Here is a 21,841-nt window from a genome sequence, read left to right as displayed (position 1 = left end):
ACCTAAAAACTGTCGACAGTTAAGCCCTTCCTCACAGGCTGGGGGAGGATCCTTGTTTTGCTACCTTAGCCAATTACCCCAAATTAAGCATGCATATGTTTCTATATTGCTTTTGCCCTGTGAAGTAATGGGATAATCTGTTCTGATTGCACAGGAGTTACTGTCTCCATATTAATTTAACATGGATTTTGCCTTTGTCCTGGAAGATTGATGAAGTGGGAATGATCTATGAGAGACTGCTAAAGCACTCAAGCACATAACTGAAATGACATACCTTCTCCTGAGAATAGCTATCTAAATTACAGCAGGACAATACTCCTTATTAACTGAGAATGGTGCCAAGTCAAGTCTGGTTTGGTGGTTTTCCTACAATTAAAAAGCATAAGTGACCTGAAATCACTTCCATGCTTACTGACACAAGCATGCCTTTAACTGGTTTAAACAGATTTGTCTTAGTGGTCCACTGTAGTGATCAGTAGTTGATTTAAATTGCTAAAACCTTAGTGATTTAGCTAGTATCTTCCTAAAGAGGAAAAGGGACCCACGTTCACATTTTGTTTCTTCCATATGTTCCCACAGTTGAACCTTACAGTTTGCCAGTTTACCTAGTAATTAGGTAAATTGTATTCTAAATATATCCATAATTAGCTCTTAGCTGTACTATTACAGGTTTTATATTTTTTAATACCCAGGTAAATTCCCCCACTCTGATACCTCTGTATCAATTTCTGAGGTTATGATAAGAGTATCCTACTTCATGGTTTCTCTTTTTTCTAAAAGTCTGTATTGGCAACTAGGAAAGTTTTCTGTCTTGAGATGTCTTGTTCTGGGAAGTCACTAGGCCAGGGAAGTGGTATTTTGAAAGGAGTATCTAGACTCTGAGATTAATTCTCCTCAAAAGTTCTGTTGACTCAAGATTCCTAACTCTGATTTCTATTTTAAGAATTTCTGAATTGAAGTAGATACTGCTACTTCCCTTTCCTATTTCAGTTGAAAAGGAATTACTTTTTTAATAAAAAAAGTAGACCATGAGATAGAGTATTTGTTGCATGTTCTGAATGCTGAGAAGAAGCAATTTAATATGAATAGGTATATTTGCCTAGAGTTTGTTAGTGATCTGTCTCCATACTTTTCTTGATGAGTGACTACATTTGTAATAGTATGTTAAGGTACTGTGATTTTAAATGCATTTCAATGATTATATTTCACATCTTTTACAGAAATGCTACGAACAAAAACAGTACAAAAATGGACTCAAGTTCTGCAAGATGATCCTTTCTAACCCAAAATTTGCTGAACATGGAGGTAACTGCAGACTCAAGATTATTTTTTTGTCTCCTGTCAAAAGCTCAAATGTTTAATTAGTTTATATCATACTGTTGAGAAAGAAAAGAGCCTGTTGTGGAATGTGATTCTGTTGTTACGACTGAATAATTACTCTGAGAACAGTCTTTGTGCATTCAGATCAGGTGTCCGCTCTGCCTCAGTCAAACACTCCTGTGCACTGGGATATTGAAGATGAAAATACGTGGTGGAAGCAGCACTTCAGTGAAGCTTCCAACTTGCCTTTCTAGGTTTCTGGGTCAGAATGCTATTGTGGGTTTTCCTTACATTCCTATTTAAAACAAGCCCAGACTTTTTTTGAATATTAAATGAATGTGTTCTGCCAATAAATTAAAAATCTGGAGGGTTTTTTGTCAAGTTCATAGGCTTAAATTTTCTGTACTGCATACCAAGTTGCTGCTTAAAGGGAGCAGAGTTAAGTGTAATACTGTTGCTGTTAATACTTGAAGCTGAAGACAGAATCTGGTGATCCTGCTCTGATAAATATTGTGGGAAACAGGGCAGCAGAATATTGCTTCTATTTACATCTGTTAAATTCTATTTACATCCTCAATAGGATACTCTAGTCTTACTGTATTACAGGTTTCTGTTACATTATTCAGACACTTTCCTTCTGATACAGTGGATTTTTTTGGTTTTTTTTTTTTTTACTGTTGAAGCAACCTAACACTGAATGTGCATGTAGTGTGTCAGTAAAATTATTTTCCTACTCGATGTTGTCAAATCTTGTCAAAAATGTTTGACTAATCCTTTTTGTGCTTCCATCCATGTCTGCTGTTTCTTTGTTGTCTTCATTACTTCCCTAGAGATAAAAGTAGGTTTTTTGTTGCTTCAAAGCTAGAGTGGTTTGTTCAGCTCTGACCTAATGCATTTGTCTCTACTAGCCCTTCTGTTTTTGTAACATCTCGGTATACAGATGTCTTTTCTGCTCTTGCTGCCTCTTAAACTTTTCCAGGACAGCTAGCTGCCTTGGCAAGCCACATACTACGTGGCTTTGAGCCACTCCTGGCTTTGAAGCTTGGGAGTAAAGCCTGGAATGGACAGCTGAGGCAGAACTAAGCCAGTGAAATGATCTGGTGGAAAGCTGCACTTGTCACCCTAAGCCTCAGAGAAAAGGAGTTAAAAAAGTTTAGTGAGAAGGTGGCAAAACAGATGGACTGATGTGGCTGAGCAGTTACCTCCCTGGTATGGGAAGGCAGGATTAGCTTACTCCCTTTCCCAACAGTGTGGATATTCTTCTTAAAATGTCTTAATATTATTTAAAAGATATCATTCTGGCTTTCTCTGTTCTTACAGTGTGGATGTAGGACAACTAAAAAATAAAAAAAAAAAGCCCTTGACTAATTTTGGGTCATCATTCACTTATAGGTGTACTGTAGAGAAAAAATGTTAAATGGGTCTGTCAATAAAACTTCAAACTGCTGTTACAGCTGACCTTAAGATCACAGTCTGTTGCTATTAATACTGGGGAAGAGGTTGTAGTTGGAGGAAAAACAGAGCATTATGATGAAAAAGGTGACTGATCTTCTGGCAGGAACCAAAACAAGTGGTCTCTTACTTAACAAAAACACTGAAATAGGAATCTGGAACAGCTTTCAGACTTAGTGCATGCGTTACATGAGACTTGCTTGTCTACTGTGTACCTTGAAGAATGGGGGAAGAGGGAGAGCAGTAGTCATACCAACATACTGTTTGAAATCCTGTGCCTCTCAGAATGTTGATTAAAGTGTTATTGCATTGAGGTCTCATACACTCCTAATATGGTAGCAGTAAATATGTTTCCCTTAACTAGTGCTTTGTAAGAAGTCTGTAACTGGGGAATGGACTGTTACAGAGATTTGTTTCTTGTGGTGGACACAGCCTTTTTTCCACTTGGTCTTTGCATTGAGAACTTTAATACACATTGAGGAGCTCTCTAAATTTGCTTTAGCTTATTGTTAACTCCCTCAAAGCCAGCTAGTTGTGTTTTTTAATTAATAAAAGTTTGTGTTGTCTGTTTTCGTCACATCTGCATGATGCTCTGCAAATGATCTTTTTAAGACGAGTTTCAAGAAAGGAAATGATTCATGTAATAGTCTTCAGCTGTGCTAGGCTGCTATCGTGATCTAAATTTATTTTTTAATGGGGGACTTCACTGTTTAACAACTTCAAAGGATATCTGCACGGTGAAGCTGCGTATGGGAAGTCAGAAACATAAGTATCTGATACTTCTTACAGAGACACTTGCGATGAAAGGACTGACCTTGAACTGCTTAGGGAAGAAGGAGGAAGCGTATGAATTTGTTCGTAAAGGACTTCGTAATGATGTGAAGAGTCACGTCTGTATCCTTTGTAGTAAAAAACCTGATCATTTTGCTATGGCACTAGTGATGGAGATCTAAGATGCTGAGATTGTGACAAAGACTTCTGATGCACAAAATGCTAAGTTTCCCTTTTTCCCTTTTGTCAGTCAATCAAGTGGAGTTCTGTGTTTTTTCCTTACTGTAAAAGCTGGAGTCTAATTGAGGTTACAGATAGGCAAGCAAGGAAAAGTAGAAATCATACACAAATTCTGTTGTTAGAATGAAACACTTTTACGAGTTAGAATTCCTACTGTAATTGTGGCAGCATGTTTTAAACAATAAATCTGGGACTAACTATTATAGTGTGTTGGAGTTAGGATAATTTAATTTGTGTAACAGTGCTCAGAGGGTTCTGAATGTGACTTAAACAGTAACATGTCATTTAAAAAAAAATTGGAAACATTTAATATTTTACAATGTGTTAGTAAAGTCTGGCTGCAGTAATCCATCTTCATTTGTAAGGGTACTTATCTTCAAGGAAGATGTCGAGTTGTTTGGCCTGTAACACAAGTGCACTGCAATTACTTTGTGAAAATTGTAAATGTATCTTCCTTAACCTGCATTAGGTTGGCATGTCTATGGTCTCCTGCAGCGTTCAGATAAGAAATATGATGAAGCCATTAAGTGTTACCGGAATGCACTCAAACTAGATAAAGATAACCTACAGATCTTGAGAGATCTCTCTCTGTTACAGATTCAGATGAGAGATTTAGAAGGATACAGAGTAAGTATTCTCTTTGAATTCCCACTCATTGCTGCTGCCTTCTCTTGTTCCTCTGTGAAGCCTTTTATTGGTAGTATTTCTATTGCTACTCTTTATCTGTTTCAAAAATATTTTAAGCTATTGTTTAGGAAAGCAGGAAAAGATATTGCAGTAAAGCTCTATATGAGGTTGAGAGCAGAACTAGAAATATTTGTTCTTTGCGATTGGATTCACTAGTCACTTTGTAGAAATAGTTGTTAACTCATTTTTTACTAAAATAGTAAGAAAAAGGTACAGTACTTGCTACTTAAATTAGCAAGTACTTACCAGGCAATTGTGAACCCTACAAACTGTGTTTTGGGTGCAAATGCTGAAGGTGTTTTTGGTAAGAAATACACTATCACATTTCTTGTTAGTATGTGGGTAACTTGCCCCACGATGACTGATTCTGGAATCCCAGTGCTGATTATTATTATTATAAATAAAACCTTAAAATTTGTCCAAAACCTGTGAGTAGTTTCAAAATGGCTGAACTGATTTGTCGGTTTCATATGAAGTAGAGGACTGGACTGTGGGCTTGGCATTAGTTGGTCCCCTTACTAAGGATGTTAATTCCCTTGAATTTGCTAATGTAAGGGAAAATAGAATCGCTGACCCAAGGATATTATTTGACTCGGGAAGAAGTTCTGAGAAGTGTTGCAGTATTTTGTGAGAACTTTGAGAGTGAATGCTGCTCTTTCAAGTGGCAGTGAGGTCCTGCTTTGTGCTGGAAATGGCTTTCTGAGATTTCAAAGCTCTGTCTTTGGAAATAATTTTGGCCCATAGGAAGTGCTCTTGAAAATGACACCTTCTGTGTCTCCTCAAATAGATTTTATGCTTTGTTCCATGGCTTGTGTATTTAGAATGTAACCTCCAAATTTATGAAACAGAAATGTGCTGCTTTTTGCCATGCTGTTAGAATTTCAAAGGTTGCCAAGGACTTTTAAAAGTTTTTTTAAAATATTAACTGTCTTGGTGTTAAATCATGATACATGTGTAGTAACTCTGGTTAAAAATTCCTCTTTTCAAGTTGCTTTTCTTTTATTAAAGGAGACAAGATACCAGCTGCTTCAACTGCGCCCCACACAACGCGCTTCCTGGATTGGATATGCCATTGCATACCACTTACTAAAAGATTATGATATGGCCTTAAAATTACTTGAAGAGTTTAGGAAAACACAGCAGGTAAGATTTCCTGGTCTGGAAAGAGAACACTTTTTATATAAGGGACAGAATCTGAGGAGTTAATTCTTTGGAAATAGAAATCAATTATGAATTAGGAATACATTTGTTATTTGTGGAGCTTTCTGCTTTGAGAAATAAACTGTTAAAATTTAATTTGTAAGATAGTCTCATGTGAAGTAACTTTGTGTTTGTGAGACTTGTAGCTAGAGAGAACCTGTGATGATCCTGCCCCTTTACAGTAGGTGAAGCTACAGAAAATACTTTAATATTTTGGACATGCTCATTTGCCCTTTCTCCTGCCATAGTCTGGCTGCCATTACATCTCTACAAAGAATGAAATATTGTCAATGGTTTGTATGCATCGGTGTCTTGTACACTTAAAATCAATGCTTGGTTTCAGAGTAACATGAAGAGTCTTTGTGTAGCTGAAGAGTCTTTGATCAGATGGGGTGTTGGTGAGACCTGAGTAAATCAAATGGCACAATCCTAAAATCACCAAGTATAACCTTTTTTTGAGAGTGGCTGTTCCCTTGTTCTGTTAGTAGTAATGCAGAGCTATAAAGTCTAAATTAGCAGAACAGAGTGGATGTGTTGATTATTCTGCAATGTATGAAGAAAAAGAAACATGTTTGTAGATCCATTCAGCTGGGGAGCCATCTGGGAAGTACTGTGTAAAAATACTAAGATATTACCTGACCTCTAAACTGTGTTTTTAAAACAAAAATCTCATATCCTTTTTGAGTTGTTATATATGAGATTAAGTGTAAGAAAGGAAATAAATGGCTAGGAGAGACCAGTATTTGTCTTGATCACGTATCATGGTCAAAAAAAGGATGTTACAAGCTGGTTATATATAGCTTGATATTTCCAAAGAGCTGTAACTTCAGCATTGAGTAAAAACTGAAAAGAATAAGTTTTAATCAAAATTGGGACATCTTCTGTGAGTGTTTGACAGCCAAAAAGTCGTCATTCTCAAATGAGTCAGCAGCGCCCGGTCTGAGTTTGGTGTCAGACTGACCGAGTTAGAAACAAAGAGTACATGGAAAACCAGAAAATGTCGCATAAGAAACGGAGGCTCTTCATGGACTAAGAGAGCTTGGTAGTGGCATTGGCCCCTTGGAAGTGATGGTGTTTGTGTTGTTATCTTTTCTAAAACATTGTGTGTAAATATGGTTTGAGGGCTGTCATGATACACTGTGGAGTATAGTGACTAAGCCAGATTTAAATACTGTAGATAAATGCATTGCATCGGTTGAATCTGCTGTGCAAGTTACCACCATCTCAAATCTCACCCTAAAACAAAGATAATCCTAAGATGAGCACAATCACTGATGAAGTTTTCATAAAGCTGGAGCAATTTGGGAAATTTGCATAAATAGGAAGATGGCTTGTACTTGTACAATGATCTGGCTTAACTGTTGATTAGCATCGTGTCAGTCAGAGGCAAGTGGTGGAAAAGCTGCTTAAGCATTGAAGGACAGAAATATGCTACGAATGTTGGACAACATAGTTTGATAGGAAATTAGTCCCATTGAGCCTCTCCTTTTTTTTTTTTTTTTGAGATTGTTAGAGACAGTTAAGTAGGTATATTGTTTTTAATCCTCCAAAACACTAAAAATATGTATGAACACATTAGTTGCATTTCTCTTGAAAATAGTCTTGTGCTTTGTTGTGCTAGCTCCCTGAAGAGTGCAGACCCAGGTAGAACCCCAAACCCTGGAAAAGAGAATCAATGTGTTGGGTCCATAACAGTCAGGAGAGCCCAGGCGAACTCCCAGCTCAGTTTTGCCATGTGTTGGCTCTTCCACAATACTCCCCAAATGTACTGCTATTGCAGTGTCTGGATTTTTCAGTCCTGCAGTTAAAATAATTAAGGTCATTACATTGCATGGATCTTTGAGGAGATACACATCTTGCTTACTTTCCTTCTCAAATCACCCCTCTTGGCCTGTAGTTCATATGCACTCAACTTGATAGATGAACTTCTGTGATGGACTTTACAGACTGTTGGATGTGACTGCAATAGAAAAGAGGTAATTTAAAAGGAGGGTTAAAAGACTGAAGGGTATCCACGTGACTTGTGAGCAGCACTCTTCAACAAACAGATGTTTTTGAGGAGTTTTATGGCAGTCTGTATTAGGCCTGGGGCTGTCTACCATTCATGTTAATTAATAGACAAAGAAATGTAGCACGTTGCATAAAATGCTGCTGTTATAATAATTGGGAAATAATGGTAATGTAGGATGATGATATTTATTTATGAATTACTCAGGCAGCTCTGTCCTTTCAGATATGAATGCAAACAGCCAAGACCAAGCAGTAAAACTAAGAAAAAAATCAAGGAACTGTCATTTTAATGGTTGTAGATGAGTATCTGAAGATGCAGTGTTACAAAATAATGCAGCTAATCTAGCTACAAGTTGTTGCCAAAACCAGCAATCTGAGTTTTTCCTGTGTGCTCACACCACTTCCTTGTGCAGCACTGGCTGACTTGTGGAGGGTTGGTTCAGGAAGCCTAAGTGCCAGAAAGATAATCATTCTTGGGAAGGATTGATTGGCTGAACTGAATAACTGTGAGGTGAGAGGGGAGAGAGGAAGGGGAATAATAGAGGGAAGTGAGCTGCCTTTGTTGATCCAGGCTGCAGTTAGTCTGACTTAGTTTGCTGTAAAACTGTCCCTCAGGGCAAGCTTATGGGTGAAGAGTAAAGTACGGCTCTTAGTTCAGACATGCAGGGATTTTTAGCCATAAAGTACTCATTACTGAGAGATCAAGACTTCCTGATGAGCCTGTTGTCAAAAAAAGTTAGAAAATGAGAAGAAGAATATGGCAAGATAAGATAACTACAGAGAAAGCTGTCTGAAGGGCAGAGTCTCTTTGTTTACTCTAAACAGAAAAAAGTCTAGGTGACTTTAAAACTGTATGCTGGGTTTGGGAAGAGTAATAGCTAAGAGGCTTGCTTAGCAGGGAAAATAAAGGAAGGAATAGTGTCAGGAAGCTGATCAACAAATTAAAGTGATAAATTGCTTTTTATCCTTGACAGTTTTATTCTAGTGGCTAAGTTATCACTGGAGATGGTGAATTTTCTTAGTGTATTAAGATCAATGTTGCCTGTCATCTGAAAGCTGTAAATTGGCCAGATGCACAATATTTCAGTCAAAAACAGGTTATGAGGTTAAAGGTAGACATCACTGCAGGAAATGTAACAGCTTGTGCTGTCGTAGCTGAAGTCAAAATTATGTAAGAGTCAGTTCAGAATTAAAATTTTGGGAACCAAGGTGTAAAGCAACTATGCAATTCGTTTTACTGTTGTTCGTCCCATTTTTCCTTTTTTCTTTTCCAGAAAAATTTTTTATTCTTAATTTTTTATTTTTTTCCTAATTTTCACGTCAGGCCCACAAACACAGATATGGACAGAAAACCTCTGGAGTTTTGGGGGTCTGCTCTTAGGTATGTTTTGGTTGCATCTTGTCACATTCTTCCAGTGACAGTCAGGAGACCTGTGGTTGAAGCTGATCCTTCTTTGGTCCAGGAGAAGAGGAAAAAATTTATTCTGAAACAGCAGAATTGAGCTCAGGACAAAGTTGGACATCTCCTGTGGAAGAATCATAGCTCTTCTAGGGGGAGGGAGGAGTAAAGATGTATTAAGCAGCAATAACAATGGTGTGGACATTGTCTTTATAGAGTCTGATTATTCAGATTAACTACTGGGATTGTTAACTGCTTGCCTTCTGATGAATTACAGATTTAAATCTTCATTAAATTGATGAGATGTCAAAGTATCTTTGAAAATGGACTTTTCTTAAAATTCCTTTTAAAAATAACTTTTTAAATGGAGTGATAGTAAGTGCGGTATCTTTCTGGTGGATTTACTTAATGTGTAAGAATAATTGAATTGTTTTGTTGGGTCTTTTGGGTTTGGGTTTTTTTTTTGTTGTGGGGTTTTTGTTGGGTTTTTTTGGTGTGTTTTTTTTTGTTTGGTTTGGGGTTTTTTTGTTGTTGTTGTGGTGTTTGTTTGTTTTTTTGGGGTTTTTTTGTTATCCTGCTGAGCCAAAACAGCCACGAGGAGGTCAATTGATATCTGTTTGTGTATTTTGTACATATTTTTAATAGGTTTTTGGGTGATCTGTGTTTCGAAGGCCTAAAACCAGTTCGTGATATGCCAAAAAAGCTGTAGTACTTGTGGAATTTGGAATTTAGATATGTGTATTGTCTTGGAGGAAAGGATATTTTTAGGAGGAGGTGAAGGAGAAAGAACTGAATTGGTGCTCTGCAGTTTGGTTCCATGGTATTGCAGTAAAGATAAACAGGAAGACATGCTTAGTGCTTAACCCTGTTCCATTAGTCCATTCTGTGAAGCAGTTAAAAATGCTTTCCTGGTAACAATATTTTTATTAGTGATTTCTAGTGGGTGATATAAACTAGAAATTGTGCAAAGGTGGCAATGGAAGTGGAGCTGTAGTGAAGAGAGCTACTTTGAGAAGTGTATAGAATTTCATGCTACTTGCTGACTAGTTTGTGTATGGTATAGTCTTGTTCCATTAGCGATCATTTGCTATACTGTATTAACTGGTTAAAAAATGTACTTGAATGATATTATTTTCATAGTTCATTGTCAGATACATACATCTTTACAGCATTGCAGATATTTCTAAAAATGCCCAGCAGTACTATAAAAGTTGGCTCTCAGAATCTGAAGAGCATGTAATCACAAATGCTAAATCCTGTGGAATCAGTTTGTGCTTTGGGATGGGCTGGAAGTAGTGGTTTAGGATAGTATTCTTAATGAGAAAGTTCCTTTCACCCAGTGTAATGTTTTGGTTGTTTGTGTTGTTTTTTCTTATTAAATAATATGGCTTTAAAGATCAAGGAAAAGCTTTTTTTAGGGAACAGAATATCATAGTAAGCTGTTTAGTGACCACTGTGACTTTGAAGTGTTGGTTGCACAGGAAGAAACAAAGTATGTAGTGTCACAGGAAAAAATACCATTAACATTTGGGAAACTCAACTGCTTCTCATCTTTTATTACATAAGAAATCATGTTAGATTAGAAGTCTCTCTCACAATTTCTGTAGGGACAGTACATTTCATATAATTTTATTGATCTGTTGGGCATTTTCTGGAGATTGCAATTGGAGTAGTGTTTTGTATGTTAGTGAAGAGCATTTAGTATGAAAAGAATTTCTATAACTCTGGCAAGACTTTTCATTGCCTAAATCCGCTTTAGGAAGTTATCTTTGAAAGGAATAATTTTCAATGTCACCCTGCTTCCTTGGCTGTTGTAGCACTGCAAGGTTGATAAGCCAGTAGTTGTACTGTAGCCTCTAGGAAGTCCTAGGTTTGCAGCTGCAGGCAGACCTAAAAATAATTATCTGTTGCTTGAAAAATTCTGTATGCTTGTGTGCTGTATTTTCTGGGGAATTGAAGTTTAGTATAGAGAACACTTGGTTAGAGAGAAATATTGTAAGTTTTCTATCTGAAAAATTCCAGTTGTCAAGCTATGGATGGGTCATTTCCTCTTGGAAATAGTTTGATCCAGAACTCTGGTATACTGAAAATAATGCTGTTAGACCCCAGCCATCTGCTGTATAATTTATGTCAAAATTGTTGTGTAGCACATAAGTGCTTCAGAAAGAAAATGTGTGAAAATGTTTGCTTTAGCTTGCTACAGTGATAGAAAAAAGAGAAATAAAGGATTTCTTCTAAAACCTTAACTGCAATGGATATCCTTAAATTAATCTGATTTGATTGTGAGTAATGGAAGTTTTACATTTTGAACGTTTAGGTTGTGTATATAAACAGACCTGGTTATGTTCTCAACAATTGTATTCTGTAATACAGCATTCATTTGAGGTACAGGTAAATGTTAACTGATATATTGTTTTCTTCTCCCCCAGGTTCCTCCTAATAAAATAGATTATGAATATAGCGAACTGATTTTATATCAGAATCAAGTGATGAGAGAGGCAGATCTTTTTCAGGAGTCTTTAGAACATATAGAGACACATGAAAAGCAAATATGCGATAAATTAATAGTAGAAGAAATCAAAGGTAAGTAATTGTTCTTCCTTTACTCAATTTTGTTAAAAATTTTTACTAGTAGCTTTCATATACAATAAAGCAGTGAAAGGAAGAAAATACAGCATGTAAAGTCTTTAATTTATTTGTAACAATTACTACAGGAAAACTGGTACTAACAGATTTACAATTTTGTGAACAAGTAAATAACTTTTCCTGTCAAAGTTGTTAGTGGATGCAGGTAGTCTCTCTGGGTTTGACACAGGAATAGAGGAAATCTCAGAGATTATGTTGGTACACTAGAGTAGCTTTCCATAAATCAGAACTATTATGATCCAGTTTTAATCTTATGAAAATGAATTTCATAAAGAATACTGTTTGAAGTACAAACACACTTTCTTCTTTTTTTATGACTGAAGTATCAAGTTCTTGTTTCCTTTTCAAGCTTCCTAATGCACTTACTTATTGAAGTGAATACTGAAGTTGACCTTTTTGGTTAAAAATAACTCTCAGTTGTTTTGTGGATTTGAAGTGCTAATACTGAGTTAGCTATTTGACATTCCCAATAGCTATTTTAAATACTCAGATACAGACATTCAGGTAGTCTTTGTCTTCACAGGTGATGAATGTTCTGGGCTCTATATATGGTAGCTTCAAGTAGCATTCATAACACATAGCATTTGCCTTTGGGAAAATAAGGCCTCTTTCAAAGAATCTGTGTATGCTTAAGAACAATTTTATATATCTAGTATTGTAAACTTTACTCACACGTGTTTTCTGATGTAATTCATAGATCTGTACTGTGTTGTTTCTAGGAGAGATGTTACTGAAGCTAGGAAGACTGAAAGAAGCTGGTGAAGTATACAAAGAGTTAATTGAGCGTAATGCAGAAAACTGGTATTATTATGAAGGCTTGGAAAAGGCCCTGCAACCCAGTAAGTTAAGCTACACAGATACAGTGAAAATATATATGATATAGGATACACTGTTGATATGGTACTACTTTAGATTAGAAAGTTCTACTTGGCAGAAAATTATATACCTTCTGACCTTGAATATTATGTAGTATGTTTTTGTTTTTAAAAAATTCACTGAAAAATTTGTATGCATGAAAATACCAATACCAAATATTTATTTTCTTGGAATTAAGGGTAGCATTTACTAAGATGCTTATGAAGAACATTCCCTTGCTACATGTGAACTTGGAAACCAAATGGCTAATAATTCCTGTCTAGTAGTTTATTATCAGACTGCTGTCATATGCCACAGTTTTATGTAACTAGAATTTTGAAACGTGTTTAGGTGATACCTCTTTCTAGGGGCATGTAGGAGATACTCAAATATCTATTTAGGATGGCCTTTTAAGATAGATCATCTGAAAAAAATACCTTTTTTTCCTTTTTTTTTTTTTAAGTTGGCACTTTAGATGGTAAAGGTGATAAATGTGTTAATGCCTTTGTTATTTCAATGCCAGCTCACCTTTTTGCTGTTGTGTTTTTCCAGAAAAAATAGCTCATTTTTCAAAACTACAATATTGCAACTGTTTATGCTGTATTAAGTGTTTTGCAGTGATAACTTTCCAGAGTGTTTACATTTATACAGGAATGGTTTCTTTGCATTTATCTTTTCACTACTTAGTGAAAGTTTATTGGAGTTATTCTGATGACATCATAAATCATAAGCTTACAATTATATTTTTTGTAGATATTACAGCTGCATTACGTTTCTTAATCAACTTTCTTCTAGAAAGTTTTACCATTAGGTCTTATGAGGTCTGAGAATACAGCTAGTGATTGGGTAATGAAAATTATTTAATTTGTTACATATATTCAGAGTGTAGTGTTGCTCTTTGAGTGGTTTTCCTGATGAATCCATAGAGTTGAATCACGTGGTTATTGTCTCAGAAATTAAGCTACCCAGGAACTCAGTTATTCTCTCTGATACAACAAATAGGTTGACAAAAGCATGTAGTTTTTAACAAAGAACCAGTCCCATAGTTATTGACATAAAAAAATCCTATGTAGACTAAAACTGTGCTAATTCTATAAAACTAATAATGCTACTTTATTTTTTAGGTGGTCTTAGGACTATTTCCTCCCCCATGGTAAGTTCTGGAGCTCCAACTTGTGACTTCAATTAGGGCTTTTATATGCTTTCGTTCCAGTCCAAACAATATTTTAGCATTACTTATATAACTACATCTGTTGGAGACACTGGGTAATAGATTCCCCCCCCTTCCCCAACATCTGAGCTCAGTGACAAGATAAACTGTTTTTCTTATGGAAGGAAAACAGATATATTTAATTCATGTGTATTGTAGCCTTGATTTGTACATCCAGTTTTAAATTGTTTGATGAATTTAATATTTGAATATCTAAGCAAAATCGATTTTATTTACATTAAAAATGGCATTTTAAGGCAAAAGATTAGTGTTATTTAAGTTCTAACCACATTGGAGCTCCAAAGCATATTATGGGGGAAAGGGGAGGAGTGGGCAGAAAATCTTCAAGTAGCTTTATTTTTGTTAAACATTAAGGTATAAAGAGTTTTGGTGCTCAGTACTTACTGGCAGTATTGTACCCTGGTTTTGCTGCCACCAGAGGACTTATAATAGAGGTATACTTGTATAGTGTGCTATCTGTATACCTGTGGATTAGAAATGCAGCATGTTTCTCTGAATGCTTTAAGTGTGTCTGAAATGAATGTACAGTGAAAAAAGGGTTAATTGAAGCTATGAATGTAGTACAATATGTGAATGTGTCTGAAGGACCATGTAACTGAAAGAAACCAAACTCCAGCTCTGATTGAATGTGCAAGGTAATGGTCCTGTTTACAGTTTATCCTTAGAGTGATTACTGCTGGTAGTTGTGTATTGTATATACAGTGTGTTCTCAGTACAGTTTTTGTTTATGATTAACTGGAAGAAGTAACATTAAATGTTTAAATTGTTCCAAATCCATATAAGGATTCTAGTTCAATTAATTCTCAACACTTAAATTCTCAACATTAAAGACATTTAAAAGAATAGGTTTTTATGTCTGTTACTTATATCTATTGTATTTGCTGATAATAGGCACTTTAGAAGAGAGGCTTCAGATTTATGAAGAAGTTAGTAAAAGACATCCCAGAGCAGTTTCACCTAGAAGATTACCTTTAAACTTTGTTTCAGGTAATAAGTTGCATATCTGTTCTGTAATAGTTTTTTTTCTATTTTTTTCTGCAGTTTTCATCAGGGTGTTTAATGTGTATGTAATACCTACTTGTGCATTTAATACCTACTTTAACAATGTAGACAAATCAAATGTATACATTTCTCTTGGGTTAGACATAATTCTTTTATGGTTTAGGAGGTAATAGAAAAGCTTCATACACCCAAATATGATGATATGAGCTATGTGATATTTGTGATGATAAAACTACAGTACAGAATGATCTACATGTAGATTGTAGGAATTTCTATACATAATTTTTTTGCTTTATGCAAGTTAAGAATCATGAGTTATAATGTAGGGTATAGTACTCTTTAATTCAAGGTGAGTGTATATATGTATGCATATCCCCCGCTGTATCTTTAATATGCATACTTTTACTATTAAAATCTACACCTACCTTCTTGTCGAGCCATTAGAACTTAATTTGACAACAAAAACTACCTTTGTGCTGCTAGTTTTATAAGAAAAGGAACAAAAATACCTGCAGTATTATGTAGCCCAAATTATTTCCTTTTATAGCGAAGTTCTTTGTGACTTTGCCCTTTCAAAATTTGTTTTGAAATACGGTGCGCAAACCCTCAGTTTTGGAAGGAAAATGTGTACATACTTGTTAAAATAGAAAGCTGGGCTCTTCTAAAATGGAAGGAAGGAAACAAAACTAAATTGTAAATACCAAAAAAATATGTAATTAGTGTGTAGCTGTCTAGCTGCTGAAATTCTAGTAGAAGACTTTTGGAAAGTACACGAGCTAGATATCAAATGTCAAGAAATTTGAGATCAGTTGCAAATTCCCGACATACCTCCGTATGCTTTTAAATTTCTAAGGTTAGTTTTTAGTTTAGCTCATTTACTCAGCACGACATTTGTTGCTACCTTTAAATGTTCCAGAGCATCTAGTCCACTTCCCTGCTGTTGCTCCTGTGTCTGAATGTGCATACACATTTCCTGTGTAAAATCAAAAGATTTTAACTGCTTCATAAGAAGTGACCACCTGTGCCTTTTATCATCCTGTATACTTCAGTTTATTTGTAGATACAGGGGCAAATTTTAAGGCATTTCAGCTAGTTTTGAAAAGCTGGGTGATGAGTAATTGTTTTATTTTTATATGTAATAAGATTGTTATGGTAACACAGAAAACAAGGAAATAACCTGCAAAACACTTTCCTATATCTTCATTAATAATGTGTTTTGCTGTTGACCTAATTTCACTGTGTTTTGCTCTAGGTGGCCTTACACCTGACAGTGTAGTTTCACAGCTTATGTTTGTTTAAATAGAAATGTGCATAGTAACAAGAATTAGTTGCACGTGCTGTAACAATTAGGATAAATGAAAGCAAAATCCATTATTAGTTTGGTCAAGAAAAATCTCTTGGTTGCTTTCTGTAGCATTTTATAACAAACAAGAATTTTTCAAAATTAAACTTTGTTTCTGCTAATGTATTTATTAAGCCTATCAGGCATGAATGTATAAGACTGTTTTTGATCCTGTAGAGATTAGTCTATTTAGTAAATGATTTTCTGTGTTTACAAGTGCAGGAGACAAGAATTTCTTTTGGTTGAAATTTGATAGTGAGAATGTGAAGGTGTAGAAAGGAACATCTTTACAGAAAAATGTTGGCAAGTTTCAAGAGGACAAAATTTCTGGTTAAATGCAGTTATTGTTCTAGTGTGATCACTGACCAGCTACAGCTGTCACTGTTTGATTCAGAATTAAATTGCTCTTAAAAATTAAATCCAGGCTTATGCTAAAAGGACAAGTTCTTGTCCAGACCTTGCTGTGCATTCAGTCCTAACCTTGTATTTGAAACAAATCAGCTCCTTGATCGAGCTGGAAACCACCTTTATGGAGGAAGGCTGTTACCATCAATTTTACTGATCAAGTGTGTGTGCATGCATTTTTAGATTCCTTTATGCTCTTGTGGTAAGGTGTGTGCCTCAAACTAAATTGTAACTCTGCTTCTTGTCATAGGTGGGTGCCCAGCTGTGTGCCTTCTTTTTTTTTTTTTAATTTTGTTTTAAAACTGTTATTTTCTATAAGTAAATAGGGACACTTGAATCTTGCTTTCTAAATTCTAAATTATGATTCTTCCAGCAAGATAATAAATTAGAAGAATTCAACAGGAGAAACTGAGATATATTTTTTCTTTATGTAGGGGAGTTTCTGTACTGTGAGACAACACATTTTAATTAATCTGTCTGTAGTGTAAAGCATGTGCTTACAGTCCAGTTATGGATCCCCATCTACAGGTAGTAGGAGTTTCTATATGCCGCAGTTTGGTTTAGCACAGCAAGGTGAGAACATGAATTTCTTTCATTGGTCTCAGTATTTATTAGCAATACTGCTGATAACAGTAAGTGTCGGACAATTGAGAATTGATATGAATAAATGAAAATGTCATATATCAAGCAGTAGTGTCTGCATTTTCTTAATATCTAAAAAAAGCCGTTAATAAATTTTTTTATGTGTTTTTATTGAAGTTAAGTTTATTTCAACAGTTTTGTCAGTTTTATGGGTGAATCTTAGTATTACATGAAGTGTGGTACTTTCTTGTTGTGAAAGTTAAAGTCCACAACACAGGAGGCCACTGAAGTGTGGAAAAAGTTCATCCCTATGCAAAGCAAACAAAGTAAAAAAAAAAAAAAAAAAAAAAAAAAAAAAAAAAAAAGCCCAACCAAACAACAACAAGCACCCCCTCCATGCTCCCCCCCACCCTGTTGTAAACAATCACTTTCATCATAGGAAAAAAACAAAGAAAACCAGCTGTTACCCTGGCTGGATGTCTTCTGTTCAAAGTACTGCCTTTTTCTTTCTTTTTTTTTTTTTTTTTTTTTTAACAGCATCTCACAGAAAGGTAGCGCTTACTGCAAGTATTGTAGTTTTTAACTGAAAATATAATTGGATCAGATTTTTAGCTTTCGGAAGTATATTTTGGTGCAGGTGATTTCAATATGGAGCTTATATTTTTGAAACAATGAGTCTTGTTTCTAATTTCAGAAACAATTATATCACAAGTCATGTTCTACTAATAAAAATAGGACTAGAAGAGTAGCAGAGGTTTAATTTCATCCATCCTTCTTCCTCAAATCAGGATATTTTATATCTGCACTACTCCTAACACATGTTTATCTAACTCATAAAAGCCTCCAATGATGGAGCTTTTGCAAGATCACCATTGTTATTCTTAATATTATAGGGTGTTTTCAGTGTTTAAATAGCTTTTGCTACATCCTCTGTAGTCAGCACTTAATATTTTCTCTTTCCAATAGACTGCGGGTTTGAGGACTGTTACTATGTCTGCCAGCAGACTCCTAAACACTAGCAACTTAAGCATTTTACTCTGTGGTTTTGTTTTTTGTTTTTTAAATCTGGAGCATATTTATGTCTTATTAAATAACAGGAAAGACTAAAGCCCTCAATTGCAGTTTCTCGGTTTCTCTGTTATCCAGAGTTGCACAGCAGTTAGTGCATATATTTATATAACACTTGCAATCACTGACATATAACCAAACACACTTTTGTTCCTAGGTGAAAAATTTAGAGAACTAACGGATAAGTTCCTGAGGGTTAACTTCAGTAAAGGCTGCCCACCCTTGTTTACCACTTTGAAATCTTTATATTACAATCCAGAAAAGGTAAAATTTAGTATTTATTTGGTTTTAATGAAGTCTTCTGTATTGAATTGCTGATAGACTAAGAGTTTTTGTAGCTTTCCCTGTAAACTACCAATTAGAGTTGTTGAACATTTTTTCCCTAATGTGCTATTTTGTCAAATGTGAATGATCACTTGATATCAAAATGCTTGAAGTCAGATTGGTGCAGAGTGCACTGAGGTTCTTGAAAAATCAATGATCATTAACTTTGTGTGCTTTGAGTGCAAGTGTTACAGAATTCTTTCAACTTATGGTTTATGATGTCACCAGAAGTAATGCTTTTAAAATAACAGGTGGCTGTTGTTCTATGTATATTTCTGAATTGCATGAACACATTAGGATTTTCCACAAAGGCTCGTTTCCTTTTTTCAGTCTTTCACTAAAACTTCAGTGTATATTTTTTGTTCTTTGTTTTGGTGTAATTGTGTCACAAAAGAACTGTTGTTTCAAATGTAATTATTCCTTCCAAACTTAACAGTAAGGTATATAAAATAAATTTTTTTGAACTAAAGTGTGTTACTCAAGGGTGTAGAAATCAGAATAATTTGGATCTGTCTCTTCAGATCTTTGCTACAAACATTATAGGTATTCTAATCCATTCATGACTAGGTAAAAAGAGAGATTTGTATCTGGAAAAACCCTAAATACATGATGCAGTTTTTCAACCAGAAGTGAATACTCCTTTTTTGGACTTAAATTATTCTTCTTTCAAAGAGTTTCTTTGCTAGGGTTGTAACATGAAATCTTCAGTACACTTCTGTAATTTCTATTTTTTCCATGGTTGACATAATTTTAATAAATTCTGGTATCATGTTGTTGCGATACCGGAATTTATTAAATTCTGGCAACTTAAGTACCATGCAGCTGCTTGCTCACTCTCCCCCACCTGATGGGGAGTAGAATCAGGAATACCTAAACCTTGTGGGTTGAGATAAGGACTTAATTTCAATGTTGAATCCAAATAAACTACAATAATACTTATAATTGTAATGAAAAGGGAGAGGGAAGAATAAAATTCAAGAGAAACAAATCATGCACAGAACAGCTGCTCTCCATTCGCTGACCAGTGCCCTGCCCATCCCTGAGCAGTGATTGAAAGCTCACAGCAAACTCCCCCCATTTATATACTGGCCGTGACACTGTATGGTATGGAATATCCATTTGGCTACTTCAGGTAATCTGTTTTGGCCATGCTCCTTCTTGGCTTCTTGATTCTTCTTCTGAAGGTACTTGTATAGTACAGGCTTTTCTACAGTGCCTATTGTTAATGCACACTTATCAGTGTAAATGAAATGGAATTGTGATACACAGGGTATCTAGAAAGAAGCACAGTCAGTGTTAGGGAAGTCTAACCTCTGCTATTGGAAGTGCGAAGAATCTGGATGTTGAAAGATATGTATTAACTCATTTGGCATGTGAAAAGATTTTTAGTGCTTAATTAATTTTTGACATGATGAGTTAAAAAAGAGGGCTACCATATTTTGAGGCAAACTTACACAGAAAGGTTCCTTAGTCATCTTCATTATACCAAATCAGTGCTGCCAGCTTAATCCTAAAAAGTAATTAAAATCAAGAGCTTTGCCTTTTCCTAACATGCTTGGGATTTGTTTGTGCTGCTAACTTCTGCAAAAGCATTTTTGTCATATTTCAAATTATTTCCTTACCAAAGCAGGCTGTCTTTTACATTTCACTTAGTTGGGTTTACCTATAGCTATAGTGTGACAGAAGAATCTTTGAAATTAAGAGAAACTTTAATTTTAGTCCCTGGCAGTTAATTTTAGAATTGCTAAAATTTGGGGCTTGAGAGCAGAAAATTATGACAAACTAATGTGTGCTATATCTTTTAGGAAAATATTCTTTTTTGGTATCTAGTTTGTCTAAGTTGGAGCTTAGTAGCTTACTAGCTTCTCACATAAATTACTTGTATAGTTTGTCTGAAAGAGGATTGTAGTCAGTATTGTTATGCCTTCTAGAAAATACCTAGCAAAATTCTGATTTCTGAACCAGCTGGGAAGAAAGTGACCCCTGTGTTTCTTTGGAAACAAATGTAGTTTGGCGCAGTCAACTGCGGTTGGATTTTGAAGAGGCATAGGTATGAAGACTTGATGAAAGAGTTGGTATTTAAGGCTAGGAAGTTCCTTCTTTCTAGAGCTCAAGGTAGGTCTATGATTCATGAACAGCAAGGAGAAAAGGGTGGTTGTATAGAAGGCAAACATTTGTTAGATGTGTTCAGGAAAATGTTAATATTTAATCACTGTTAAATGGTACTAGGCCTTTTGGCTGTGCTAGGTAGGCTTCTTCCCAAGGTGTCATTACATGAGCACTTCATATCTATGAAACTAACATTGAGGAAGCTTTCCGAGCTGCTTCTGGAAAGAATTAATGAGTGCCCTACCAGAAATAAAACTGAAATCACTGCAGTGCCAACTGGGTGCATGGCATGTTATTTTTTTCAGCTACTGAATTGAAATTTGTTTACATACTTGTGTAAATATTGGTGTAATGAAGGGTGTGGATTACAACTTGCTCTTCATAAAAGAATGAGCCTTACTTTGATTAAGTAGGAAAGATGGTTTTAATCTTTCTTCACAGTGCAAGTAGAACTGTTTGAAATCCTTTGGGAGAAGTCTCAGAAGGGTGCTGTAAGTAGGAAATGTAAAGCTGTTTGTTTCATTAAAAAAGTAATCTTAAGGTTATTGCTGGAAGAAACTTTCTTTCAGCAACCAAACACATGAGAATCTGAAATATTTTCAGTAAAGAGACTGCCAAAAAGCAACAAAGCTCTTTGTATACTCGAAGACTTGTTTTGAGGTAAATCATTCCTTAATAAATAAGTCTCTAATGAGTTAAAATATGTTTCATATTGCATTATGCAATCTATGCCTTTCCTGTAATTCTGGAGCAGAAAAAATTATATGTGTGTTGGACTTGTGTTCACTTGTGATGTGTGAAGGCTTATATTTGACTGCACCATTGGGTTGAAAAGGAAACTTCAAGGTTTGGTAACTCTGAAACTTGGATGCTTGAGAAAGTAACAGAGATGGTGTGGTGAAACCTGGGACAAGCGGTGCTGGATTTCATCACTCCCAGCAATACTGTTTCCTCTTAGGAGGAAGTTGCCAACCCACTGATGTTTATGTTAAAAGCAGATTTTAAAAGAACTACAGAACCGGATGGGTAGAAGGTATTAAACTGGCTTTGCTGTAAATTACTGTGCATGCTTTTGCAGCAAGACCCAGTTTCAGACTTTGTGGTCCATCACTGCTTGTATGTCAGTGATCTGAACGTTTTCCTCCATAGTTTTAGAAGGGAGTTATACAAGATGAGGTTTAATCCTTCAAAGCTCTTC

At 35.4% G+C, this 21,841-nt stretch overlaps 1 protein-coding gene across 5 annotated transcripts in view; it reads left to right on the top strand.

Annotated features, from left to right (window-relative positions):
- NAA16 (N-alpha-acetyltransferase 16, NatA auxiliary subunit) overlaps window positions 1-21,841 on the top strand; it is a 62,623-nt gene that overhangs the window by 11,378 nt on the left and 29,404 nt on the right. For all 5 annotated transcript variants that reach the window (XR_009485395.1, XR_009485396.1, XM_059839097.1 and 2 more), the window contains exons 2-9: window positions 1,221-1,305; window positions 3,562-3,666; window positions 4,253-4,410; window positions 5,479-5,613; window positions 11,509-11,662; window positions 12,445-12,564; window positions 14,703-14,798; window positions 18,368-18,474. Coding sequence is in view for 3 of the 5 variants with exons in the window: in XM_059839097.1 (XP_059695080.1) it covers window positions 1,221-1,305; window positions 3,562-3,666; window positions 4,253-4,410; window positions 5,479-5,613; window positions 11,509-11,662; window positions 12,445-12,564; window positions 14,703-14,798; window positions 18,368-18,474 (960 nt within the window). In the remaining 2 variants the exon portion in view is untranslated. The remainder of the gene's footprint in view (window positions 1-1,220; window positions 1,306-3,561; window positions 3,667-4,252; window positions 4,411-5,478; window positions 5,614-11,508; window positions 11,663-12,444; window positions 12,565-14,702; window positions 14,799-18,367; window positions 18,475-21,841) is intronic.

This window comes from Haemorhous mexicanus, chromosome 2, assembly GCF_027477595.1.
Source record: "Haemorhous mexicanus isolate bHaeMex1 chromosome 2, bHaeMex1.pri, whole genome shotgun sequence".
NCBI classification, from domain to species: Eukaryota; Metazoa; Chordata; class Aves; order Passeriformes; family Fringillidae; genus Haemorhous; species Haemorhous mexicanus.
The sequence above is the reverse complement of the archived record's forward strand: the minus strand, read 5'-3'. Positions and strand labels throughout refer to the sequence as shown.